The sequence below is a fragment of the Hetaerina americana genome, unplaced genomic scaffold, assembly GCF_022747635.1.
Source record: "Hetaerina americana unplaced genomic scaffold, ioHetAmer1.1.p SCAF_7, whole genome shotgun sequence".
NCBI lineage: Eukaryota > Metazoa > Arthropoda > Insecta > Odonata > Calopterygidae > Hetaerina > Hetaerina americana.
In genome coordinates this window covers 36,320,977-36,334,756 of record NW_027287316.1, presented here as the reverse complement: position 1 = coordinate 36,334,756, position 13,780 = coordinate 36,320,977, and the positions used below count along the sequence as shown (strand labels likewise).

The 13,780-nt window shown below is 35.7% G+C and overlaps 1 protein-coding gene across 1 annotated transcript in view; it reads left to right on the top strand.

Annotated features, from left to right (window-relative positions):
* The window catches only part of LOC139696632 (solute carrier family 7 member 14-like), a 754,106-nt gene that overhangs the window by 531,261 nt on the left and 209,065 nt on the right, over positions 1-13,780 (top strand). Inside the window, exon 2 of the mRNA XM_071595441.1 lies at positions 9,561-9,744. Coding sequence (XP_071451542.1) covers positions 9,561-9,744 — 184 coding nt within the window. The remainder of the gene's footprint in view (positions 1-9,560; positions 9,745-13,780) is intronic.

Here is a 13,780-nt window from a genome sequence, read left to right as displayed (position 1 = left end):
TCAAAATACTACACAAATAGTATAATATGTACTAAGATAAATAGATGTTTAACTTTTCTTCCAAATGAACAGTCCGACCTCTGATCGAAATGTCAAAACTTAATAGAAATTCCTAGGTGCAAGAAGAAAAGAAAAAAATGATCCCCGCCACACCCTTAATTACTCGAACTGTCCACGCCTAAGGGATCACTACGAAGTGAGTAATTGATCCTGAATGGTCGAAAATAACCTTGGGGTTAAGTCATAGAAATAGAGAATGACAAAGCCGACCGCTCTCATTAAACCTTAAAGAAAATCTCAAGAAAAAAAGATATTAATCCGGAAAATTTTAGACTTTATTAGGGTCTCTCGATTCTTTTTAAAATGTATCAGGTGTGAACAGAAGGGGTGTGTGCAGCAAACAACGCGATGTTCACGCTGGCTGGAGTACTCGGGGGTGGGCGGCTGTTTGCATTTCGTACGTGAGAACTAGGGAAGGCTTTCATATGTGGAGAGCTTTTGTCCGGAAGGTCGTAGGAGGCGGGATCTCCCCCATGGGCCCTCGCTCGGTTAGCGTACGCAGTCAGCTATTGTGCCCGAGGCGCTAGAGAGTGCGAAGCCGTCCACACCCAAGTGGTGAAATCTCAGGGGGGCACAATGAAGGTAAACCGAGCTTCCTGAAAGCCATTCGCATTACTAGGGAAGCATTGGCTCAATAACTTGCTAAAATTGTCAATTCTAAAACTGTCATATCATTTGCTGCACGAGCTTCACAGAGTTGCGTGTGATTTTATCATGCAGAATTAAAAAAAAACTCACTTTTCTCTCTCTACAACCTCAACTGATGCATATACGAGCGGAAACGCTCGTAACAGTTCTTCAAGCTCAGTGGAAAAAAAGTTTTTTTGTATTTCATTAAGAACTTACACCATGTCATGACTTCACTGGAGAAAACTGTTAATTTTATGATCTGTAATTTTTCATCAGATAAAAAAAACACGCATTGAGGTGAGAATCAGGTAGTTAAACCAAATACAGAAAATTCCTAAACTTTTATCACTCATTTCATTTAAAATGAAGTTGAGAAGGAGCGATTAATAAGTGTTTGACTCCCTAAGGAAGGTCTTCGGTTCCAATCTCGACTCGACTGAGATCCTTTGGCAGATCTCAGATAAAATCAATTCAATGTGATTCTCTGGTTAAAAGTACCCCTTGGCAAACCAAACGAGTGATGACACATGAAAAGGAACTTGCCTCATTATCACTGAGTTTGGGCACCAATTTCATATACCATGAGGATTATGTGGACGGTTAATAGGTTTTTGCTAAATGTTATTTTCCTTGCATATCTGCCATAACATCTCTACCAAAAAGATCATGAGTTATTTTTACAAAAAGACAGGATGATAGTAATATTTTTAATTCCTTCTCTTTAACCAATTAAATTTGATTTCATTTCTATTTAAATTATTTCACGATTTTCTTCTTGAAAACAAAGTGTTTTGATATGATTATAACTTTTAAATGCTCTAAATAAAATTGTTTTAATTCTCAGCACGAAAATCTATCAGAAACAGTGTTGGGCTTTAGAAATGTGGGTATTAAAAACGGGGTCTGCATATTTGGGATGCTACCATTAATAAAAACGTTATAAAATTAATTTACACCATTATATTTTTAAATGGACATTGAAAATCTATTGATCAACGATTTTATCAATAGTTTTGAACAATTTGTGGATGAAATGATGTTTTTGAAACCGGTTGTACATAATAAGATATGAAAGGGCACTTGGGGTAATAGAATTCGAGGCAAGAATAATATTTTCTTGATTGGGTACATATTTTTCAATATTAATTTTAGTTCACGCGCTCCTGGTATCTGATGCAAAGGTCAGAGCAAAGTAGAGGAAAATTTTTCCCGGACGAAACGTCCTCGACACCTACATCCTTGAAGAGCAGAGTGTGAATTTTTTTGATGTTGTCTAAAGTGAATGCGGTTTTGCCGAAACGGTGACCTAAAATGGAGAAGAGGGTCACTAATTTTGCGTTCAACGTGATTAAACAGGCAATTTTGTCAATAGAGATTTTTTTGGCTATTAAACAGTTTTGTATTTTGGACTCAGAGGTGGAAGTAGTTCATTTGAGAGAGAAGGAAACATTTAGCTGAGAATCGAGAGAGTCAGATGATCTAGAGTCGGAAGAGAAAGTTACACTCAGAGCATCAAGCTCATCAATGTGGTTTAAGCACTTACTATGAGGGAAAAATGTCATAAAACAAGTATTTAGACTAATCATTTAAATTCTAAATATTCTATTAATGTGATGAGGTATTTTCTCATAATGTATTTTGAAAAGAGTGAAGATTCTCTCAAAAATATGTGGTTGCCGTTGAAAGAAAAACCATCATTACTCTTAATTATTTGATTTCATATCTGTGCAATGATGTCTTACAGGTTCCTGTATTTTGGTTTATACGAGGTCTGTCCAATAAATACGCGAATTGAGGCCATAAGAACTTTATTTTACAAAATATAGTCTACATTGATTTTTGCCCCTTCAAAATACCCTCCATTCGTTGCCATGTGCTTATTCCATCTTCTTTTACACAGTTTTAAGGACCCTTGGAAACCATCGGCAGTTACGTTTTTTAGTATTCTCGTCGTTTCGTGCTTTATTGGGCCCACATCTTCCCAGTGATGTCCCCTTATCACATTTTTGCAATTTGGGAATAGAAAAAATCGCTGGGGGCGAGATCTGGCGAATAAGAAGGATGGTTAAGGATGATGATTGAATTATTTGCCAGAAACTGGCGAAGAATCAATTCTGATTGGTCACGATTATTGCACAAATTTTTTTAAACCCAAATGTTTGGTTGAAATAGTATGAACTGTTGATTTTCCTAAATTCAGTTCATCAGCTGTCTATTCATTCCGACAGTTTTTCGGCTCTCGGTAAGGACAAGGGACCGCACTCGATCAATGTTGTCGTCAACAGAGGTGGTTGAAGCTCGTCCCGTCCTAGCATCACACACGGCGCCTTGTCAGTAATCTTTAAAATGCTTAATCCACTTTAAAACGGATGTTTTCTAGGGAGTATTATTTCTGTAAACACCTGTCAACATTTCAGTAATTTCTTGATAACTTTTACCACCCGTCACCAAAAACATTTATGTTTATTCGTTGCCCCGTGATGTCGTCAATTTCCATTTTCGACAAACGGTGAAAATAAGGGCAACAGAAACTAACATAACTGGCACCATGCGCATAGCTCGACGATCCGCCACGCACATACGGCTCATTGGGTCTCTGGCAACTAGCGCCATTAGTGGGCGGGGCTATAGTGTGCGTCATGGCCGCCAGATTGCACGAGTGCACGCATTTATTGCACAGACCACCGATGAAAGTCATATTTCAGTAATAATTTTAGATTATATATTTGTTTCCACTTTTATTTCTAATTCCTCTAGTGGCAATAGAGATTTTTAGAACTCCATGAAAGGAATCATGAAGACGACTCAAGCTCAACTAATTGCCTAGCCTTCCGCGTGCATATCACTTAGTAATTCATGCACCATGTCTGTTTCTCCTGACAAACTTAAACATGTAGAAGCTTTCTAGTACTCCAAATTAACAAAAATTACCTCTCCTTAAGATATTATAATAATTTTGGAAACCAATCCATTATTATGTGCTATTAATTATGTAATAAAAATAAAATTAATAACATATTCCGTTGACGGGAAGGCAAGATCACTATTAACACTTAAAAAATCTAGAAAAGGTTTTGAAAAGTTATTTTAAAATATTTAGTACATGAAAATTTGCCTCAGTGAATTTCGGTACTCCCAAATGCTATGGTTATTATACTTGAAGAGTAATGACCTGTATGTATAGATATTTGCCTTTGCTTCAGGATATATTTTGAAATCAATTTATTTCATATCCGTTGTTATTACTTTAATTGTTGGTACGCTACCATTTTCGGTAGGTTTTGCATGCACACAGAGACATAAAAACGATCAATTGCAAAGCATCTCCAAACAAAACAAAACTTAACATCCGGCATTCTATTCCAATTACATATATTTTCATGCCCATCATGCCTATCATATTCCTACATGTTCCTGGTTTGTCTAATGTTCCAGCATTTCATCTCCAAACTAAAAACTCTGAATATACGCTTCTATGCTTCCTTTGGATTACTCTAAACCACCCTCTCTCCTCCCCAACCATACCAAACACTTTTGCATTTGTTTTCCTTTCTGTCCACTTCTCCCTTTTCTATCCTTCTCTGCACCCAAATTTCCAAAGTGTCCACGATATACGCCTTTCACCTTCAATGATCAAGTTTTCGAGCCGTATAAAACCACGCTCCACATCAAGGTTTTAACTTATCTTTTTTTAACAACCTTACTCAACGTCGCTCTCATAAACTCCCCATTCTTATGATTCGTGCTAGTAGCTTCATATCCAAAAAATCCGTAAACAAAAGAACTAATTTTAGCAAACTTATTAGCGTTTAACAGAAAGGATTATATTTTTCACCTATTGAACAAATACAGTATCAGTTTATCAACTCATAATTTCAACTTGTCAAATAATAACTGAAGGAAATTCATATTACCGAAAATATTAGCCTAAAACACATATTTTAATTAATATTTACGCGAAGCAGGGTCCCTTTATCGCTCCAATATTTGTAGAGAATCCTGTCACACAGTTGTGTGAGTAGTAGACACGGCAGAGTAAGTGATATAATTTAGAATACATGCATATTGGCGAATTTGAGTTAGTCATGTTACAATTGTCAAGAAAAAGAAATATTAAATTGGAAGTTGTACATGATTCTTCGAATCAGCCACGTGTATTAGCCTTATGTATTAGCCAATATTTTGGGGATGTTGAAAATCCTTATACCTGGTTATGTGTGGGAAACATAACCTTGAATTACTAAAATAAGCCATCATATTGATTAATTCTAGTGTATGCTGGGTAAACAGTATTATTTACTTTATCCTTCATTGTATAATTATATTCTACATATTTTTTCTTCGTTATATTACTTTCCCAGGGGGTTTTGCTGAATTCTGTATCAACCAAAAATTCTATTCCTCATTTTTTATCATATTGTAAAATAAGTATTCCAGTAGGAGAACGTGGAATAGGACAGATAAAATAGGATATGTGGTGTATACCCACAAAATTCTTCAAAAGCCTACCTTAAGTTGGTAAACTATTGCTAATAATAATTATAATCACACTCAACTGCATTTATTTCAACTGCAGTTGTTATTATCTATCTCTAATTGCCTTAAAAGACCTCAGTGTCGTTTCACATAGTTACATTGTCAGCAATTAGTTAATAGTTTTCTCTAAAATTAAAATACTAATATTTATCTGGGTGAATTTCTCGGTGCACAGATTCTGTTTGCGGATCCTCTAAAACAACCTTCAAAAGTATATTTTGTTGGATTTTCTATTCACACAATCAACACACTATGTCAAGTACTTCGGGAGACGTAAAACTTCTCTTCCTTTGCCTTCGAACTTGACTCGTCTAGCAACCTTGAGTAACATGATACATTGTATTTTCTCACCCCTTACGGAATGCGAAATATACTGTGATTAAATGTTTTCCTTTATTGAGTGAATAGCAAAAGATTGGTGTTCTTCTGGTCACAAAAAAAGAGAAAAGAAAATAGAACTTGGTTGGGAGTTAAAGTGGTGATAGTTTTATAAGCTAAGAGGTTGCGGCAGAAAATTGTCAATTAATTAATCCCTCCTTAACGATAACCATCTATGTGACCATGAATGTAATTAAATTAAACCCTAAATGGGCTACTGACACATCAGCTGTGGCCAATGTGCTGGATTAAATTATTTAAATATGCCGCCATATTTTTCTGTGTTGTAATGAAATAAATAACTTTATAAATTATTCACAAATACAATATTCCAAGTTCATTTGTAAAAACACTCACAGAATCATTCCACATGCAAAAATTTGTCTGACATCAGTACTGATGCCAAATTGTTTTAATGGCAATGCCAGGAATGTAATGTTTGCATCAAATACTAGGAAACCTTTACATAGGTTTCTAAGTACTCTCTGTTTTACTTACATAGGCAGTGTTTACAGTAAAAGAATAATTTATGAAATATATGATATTAAAGTATAAACTACATGTTCAAAACATGTTGCTTGTTTCATAGGTAGTACCATTGTGACTATTTCTTCATAAATTTTTTTAGTATTAAAGGTACTAACATTAATTCTTTACACAATATCTAGTAGTTTGCTTAAGATGAAGACACACAAATCATATATTGTTTTAAAATATATGTTGTTTATAAATGTTTTACACAATATTAAACAGTAAGTTTAGAGAATTATACAAGAGTATTTTGTGATCATGGCCTAAAATTTAGATTATTTTTCCTTGCTCATTTTATACTTAAACGTAAAAATAATAAAAAAGTTAATGGTTTATTAAGTAGAATTGAAATTTAATTCGATCCGGTTTCCGCAACGTGTTGCCGAAAGATGATTGATTCTTTAAATATTAGAAAAATGATTATTAAATTAAACTGTGGACGTTTGAAATTAATCATTTCACAAAAACGTCACCTTCTCCACAAAAATTCGGGTCTTTTATTCTTCTACGAAATGTAATGACACTATTTTATTTTTAAAATGAAGAATAAAATTTGAATTCATCTCAAAGTAAGACTTAGAAGTTAGTTTTTGTCAATTTATCTACTGATATGTTAAAAAAATGATAAATAAGTCGTGGTTTAAAGGTAATATGGATATAATAATATATATTAAATCATTTTATCAGCTTGCGTGCATCAGTTGGGCGATACAATGCAGCCCGTGCAACTACCAGGACATCATGCAGAGATAATATTCACTGGCCAGCTTAAATTACGGGGAAAATAAGCAAAATTAAAATATGCTAAAAGAATTCAGGCGTGAACAGAAATGACCTTTAGACCCAAAGGTGAAAGATTCACATTTTTATGCATCAAAATACAAGTAAATTAAAGTTTTTAAGACATAAAGGTAGCGAATTGAAATTCATTTAATGAATTTATGAACAAGGTTAAAGTGTTTGCCAATTCCAAATTAAAACAAAACATCCACTTTTGAAGTACATTAAATAAATTGTAAAATACTACGCGGTTTTAAGTTAGTAACTGTCAAAAAAAGGTTCAGAATTTAAAATAAAAACGAAGTAATACATGGCAATTTTTACTAGTCACTTTACATACAGAAGAAATAGATTGTTATGCAATGCATAAAGGCAAAAGAGGAGATTAAAGTTGTCCCTTTGTGTACCTTGGTAAAGTTGTGCAAAATAGAATTCAGACTCACCGGTATCGGGCTTAACCTTTTGAAATCGCATCTTGAGAAAAAATAAAATAACCTCTAGATTTCACCGAACTTGAATGTGATACCACAACACCGTAATAATATCATTTTTCTAATTCATGAAAATTCAGACTTTTTATTGACCCATACTGATGTCTAATAAAAATTAATTTGGTGAATATTATTTTCGCAGAATGAAATATATTCTATGCTTATGGATGTTTTCTTTAAAAACTTACCCGGTCATTAAATAAGACCTTGGTTTAAAGAAAATTTCTTTCTTAAGGACAGCGCAACCAGGGGAGAAAAGGTCAGAGATCGAGGCAAGATTTAGTCACATTGGTCCGTGCTATTGTCTCCCACAGGATATATCACATGTAATAACACACTCGCCCAGCCTTGATTTCCAATCTCTCCACCTCACGGCAAAATAGTACCCTCGAAGATTTATCCGTCTCTCCTGACGAAACTATCGCGGAATTTGTACGGTGGTGGTAGCCTAAAGTCGGTTCACGGCAGACGTCGTGACGGTCTGCACGTTCCCGACCTCCCGCTCTCTCCTCTGAACCCCCAACCCGTCCATCTAAAACCTCCTCTTGGCTCTCTTCGCTTGTCTCTCACTGGAGGGAAGAGAGCGACATGCGTTTGGCCGCACTGAATTGCTCGGATTCTACCAGAAACGAGGTCACGGAACGACCCCTTCACTCCTCCTCATCCCCCGCCAACTCCCCCTTCCCATCACAGCTTCCAACTTCCTTTAGGGGCAAAAAGCTGTCGCCCGCTTGGCTTCGGAAAGTTCCACTCCCCTCGACCCGGCCGCATTTTGGTCCTTTTTTTCGCTTCGTTTTATTTTTAAAAGCGAGAAAGGCAGAGGGGAAGGAATTAGGTTCCGTTTGCTCACTCAAGTCGCAGCCACGTGAAAACAAGTTAGAATTTAATTCGAAAGGAAAAAAAATGCAATTGCATTATACTCGACCAAGTTGAATGATGATGTAGCTACAATACGGTCCACAAATTAACTATAAAGGTTGGGTTTCATTCAGTCGGCCGTTCAAAGCTGAGATATTACTCAGATCGATAAAATATTTCTACTGAGTCAATTCCAATGTGATATCTGTGGGTCAACCTTCAAATGAATCTGTGAGTACACCTCCCGATTAAACATTGAAGATTCTTTCTAGTTCAGGAATAAACTTCCGAGTGTGTCTTGTGTATGTATATATGTATGTATATCCCGGCAAGTGGAAAGATCCGGAGTTCCCGGGAGTCCCGGTCTAGGAAATATTTTTACACTCGTGATTTGCCTGATTCCGCCTTCCCCACCTCTACTGTGTTCGTCCTTTATATGTGTTCCTATCCCTTTTCCTTATATCTATTTCTATGTATATGCGAGTATATATATATATATATATATATATATATATATATATATATATATATAGAAATATGTGTGTGTATTATTAACATAAAGTGTATGTATATAAACATTACGTGATAACATTTATTCATGGGTACTTTTCTATTGTTAGTTAGATTAAATGAATTCTATGATACTAATACAATCACATGTCAAAGGTTTCATAATTGGTTTCCTTTTGACCATAACAGCAGTCAGCCATAATACTTCATTTTAACTTTAATTCTCTCAGGTAATTTTGACAATAATTTATCAAATTTTTACTTTGGTGATAAAGAGTTGATTCTGAAAACCTAAAAATGTCACGTTATGGAATTATATTATTGGAATTGTATATTGATACTTGTTCGAGTGCTGGAAATGATATAATTCGAGATTTTAACCGCCATTAATAAAAATGTTACTAAATTCATCGTTTCTTACTTAATTTTATTTAGTTTTCTCTTTTGCCTTTAGTACAATTTTTTCACGATATTTCCCTATACTAGCGCTGGCTGGCTTTTAAATTCCCTAATTGGTTTTAATTTACGTGGGTCATTATCTTATTCTCACCAGCTGCAGTAAGCTTGATGTGGCCGTTACATTAAATTAGCGTTATGAATATGTTCATCAACTGAATGAACTAAACTCGTGGGAAAATATTCGATCGTATCTGACTTAAGCGTTGAAAACCCGTCCAGTTTCGTTTTATTTGTCAGGGAAAGATAAGGAAGCGATCCTTTTATTTTTTATTTGTTTCATGCTATGAATCATTGATGTATAAATTTTTTTCCCTCTCTTCCGCACAGGATGAAGCTGGGGATGTTTCCGCGCGGGTCCGTGGACCGCGAGGCCCTCCGCCGTGATGGCCTTACGCTCTTCGGCAAGCTCATCCGGACCAAGAACGTGGAATCCATGCAGGGAGAGCCATTGCAGACAGCGGGGAAACCCAAGCCCCCCGCAGACGGCAAAGGGGGAAAGGTCAAACTTAATGTGAGTAGACAATTCTGAATAACGTTGTAAATTAATTAAGCATGTAACGTTTGTGAGTAATATTCTTCATCTGCAGTTATTATGAAAATCAAGCGTTAGTGATTTAGGTAAACATAGGATTTCGGGAACATATTGTGTCATCTGAATCAAATTTTTATGTTCCACTGGAGTATAAAAGTATTTGTTCGTTACTTTCACCCACTAGATCAATGGGGAAAGTTCTCATATTATTGTTCCAACTCCTTCCCTCTCTACCCATCCCTTTCATTTCAATATTTTCAACTCTCATCAGCTGTCCTTGATGTTTCTTGCAAACAGTACTCTACTTTTGTATTTGTTTTGACATTTGATTTGAATTCATTGGTTCTGCGACTCACGGAGTGATTTCAAAATCTAGTGAGAGCTAGGTTTTCAACTCTGCCCCTAATGCTTGGTAGTTTAAACTTCCGTGGCAAATTTTTATTACATTAGATAACAAACCATGACGCTTCCTTTGAGGCTTGGTGATGATGTAGCTTCAACTATCTACGCGTACTTGCAAAACAAATTTCTTTTTTACGCGAACGGTTAGCTGATACTTCTTTAAACCTAGTATATATATATATATACAGTATATAAAGCAAATTATCCGGGCATCATATATATATACATATATATATATATATATATATATATATATATATATATATATATATATATGATGCCCGGATAATTGACTCTGACTCTATGACAACACACACACACACACACACACACACACATATATATATATATATATATATATATATATATATATATATATATATATATATATATATATATATACATATATATATATATACATATATGTGTGTGTGTGTGTGTTGCCGTAGAGTCATATTATATTTTAATTGTTTTTTCTGGGTATCAAATTCCAATCGAATGTTCAATCTAAATAAAAAACGGGTATATACAATCAAAAGCAAAGAAATAACAATGTATCAAGTTTATTGAATAAACAGAAACGTTAAGATAAATATTAAAATATGAGGGTATAAATTTGATTAGGTATGGCACTTAGATTTTGTGGAAGGCTTCTTGGACGGAAATAGGAAAAGTGATAAGGACGTTTCAAGAAGAAATACGTTAACTAATGAGGCAATAACTGGAGTGAGGCTGCTGATAACGGCCTGCTTCTCAAAGACATTAATAAAAGATTAGTGAAAACTTTCATAATAAACGTATCATTATATGGTTTTGAAACTTGGTCGTTGAAGAAAGAAGATAAGCATACATTGTAAGTTAAAGAGTTGTAAGCGTAAAAATGTAAATTAGACGGAAACAAAGGCAAACCATTAATCCTTAGATATGTTAGGGGGAGAGAGGTTTCCTAGGAGATATTCAAAGGAAATAAAATATTGAGGTCTAACAGAGGGGATAAATTTGATATGCGGTGAAAGGGAGGAAAAAAGGAGGCATAATGAGTAATAGAAATTAGACGAACTTGAAATTAAATTTAAAACATAATTTTGTGTTTTAAATTGTATTTATGGGAACGATTGCTAAAAATTCCTTAGTTCTCTAGAAGACAAAGGCATTGCGAATTTATATCCCCGGATCGGAGTAATCATGTGTCAAAACCTACTGATTGACAACAATCGATACTAATGTTGGGTAGATCATTATGAAGAAATATCTCTTCACTTATTTCTAATCGAAATTTAAAGAAATATTTACTTGGGAAAAAGCACATATTGCTCAGAAATGTTTAAATCCTCACATTTATTTGAAAGACGTCTTTGAAACAACAACAACCGTACAGCTATTCAATGGAAACTCGATACAATTAACAATATCACTATTATTATTGGCAGTCTGGGAACGTGGTAGTCCAGGGGTAGAACGTTGGAATATTGACAGGTGAGCTAATGAACCGGGGCGCTAAGGTTCGATTCCGATGATCTTCATTCATATTTCCTGCCTCGTTTACATATAGTATACCCCACCGTTTCCAACATGCCACAGGCTTTTTCGTTTGTTTTCCTTTCCGTCCATTTCACTTTCCCCATCCATCTCCACACCCATGTCTCAAAATTTTCCTATCTATGCCAATCATGTTGTTTAAATAGAAAAAAATAATTTAATTATTTTCTGTAAAATGACAGTGAAGTCATCCGCTGGTGTATTAAAAAATTTGAGAAATACATGGCATAAAAAATATCATTCACCTAGACACACTTGTCAGTCAAACTTTGTAGTCAGTTAAACCACCAAGGCAGGCAAACGATTTTTTTTGCACCATATAAATCTGCATACGATGGAAAACAATTCGTGACGGGCGATAGTGTTTCCCCTGTCATATTCCATCCGTGTCATATAATTCAACATCATTGCTTGAATGTTTCCGATATGCTTCCGCAAGTTCCATGTATACATAAAGAAACATTGTCCAAAGATATTTTTATTATTTTCCTCATTCTTAATCCATACGTTACTCGACAAAAATTGAAAGAAAAAAATACCTTTATTAATAAAATTGCTGTTTATTTTGAAGGACTTTTTGGGTGGTTGTTTTGATGAGAAGTAAAATATTTAAAGTGAAATATTTTAAGAGTCGTACGATTCCACCTGTTCCACCTACGCCATCCCCAAGCAAAATGCATTGCATGCAATTTGCTAATTGATAAATTAGGATGTAAACGTCACGCGCGTGGTGCTTACAGTACCCACAGCGCACAGGACGTTTGTTACCACTAATTACGTTAGCTCCAGGGTTAGATCCAGGGTGTGCTCCGCGAAAATCTGTAGGAAAGTACGTCGTGCTTCTTTTTCAACTTCATTAACTTGCTTCACCGTAGCACGGAGGCCTGCTCAACACGGAGATCTGAACCCGGGAGAGCAGGTACAAGCCTTGTCCTTTAGTTTCATCCGGCGTGACGAAACGTAGCTCCCCAGCGCGCGGGTGAGGATATTAAACAAAAAGGGAACACGCCGCTCCGTTTGAGCATCAGCAACAATGTCGGTCGTAAAAAGTTCCGCGCATAGCTCTTGTGAGTGAGAGGGGTCGTTCTTCCGTTCCGCACCCCTCTGTTGGGCCGCGAGCTCCGCTCGCGAGCTACCGTGCTCCTCGCGAAAAATCCCCAGGCTGGCATCGGGCTCGGAGTGCTCCCTCTTGCTGGCCGTCAAAAAAGAGCGTAAACGGTTTCCTCGTGGGGAGATTTACGGCCCGTTTAAAACCGTTTGGGCCATTTGCTGCTGTTTCTTATGGCACCCTCCTCTTCTCCCTCTCCCATGACGCTCCTCTTCCGCATTTCCCGTGCAAAATCGAGTGAGTATTCTTGTAAACAACCAAGTTTCCTGGGAAATAGGTGGAGGAATAGTTAATATATGGGGTGCCAGAATACCTTTATATACCATATTTTATTCTTCAACTTTCTTCTTGTACGGAGTAATATATATATATATATATATATATATATATATATATATATATATATATATATATATATATATATATAACCATTATAATAATAATAATATATATATGTGTGTGTGTGTATGGGAGAGAGAGTGTTACCGGGGGAGGCAGTTGACAGTTTAGGTCATTTGCACCATCAGAGTTCATCATCATTAGTTTCATCTTAAGATGATTTATTGCAGTATTCCTCTCCATTAATTATTTATTCCCTCACCATTTCCTCCGTTTACTTTTCGGTTTTGCTCTTACATGACTTGTGACTCGTGGAGTACCATGCTTCATATTAACGCTTTGATAAACTACCTTCTTGCTTTCAATCATAAGTTCTCCGAACAGAGTATGTCATTCCTCCTTCATAAACGTCTTCTTAGCTTGTGCTATTGTTCTCTGGATGTAGGTCGACCTTCCTCCATCGCAAGTAATGCTCCTAACGAGATAAATGAAGGATTCCACTTGTTCCAGTTTCACTCCTTTCATTGTGATATCTACGCTCGGTTTCTCTGTTCCACGCAAATGAACGTTTTTTTGATGCTTATATCATACCCCAAAAATGTTAAAATCCATTCCTAGCCTTAATAG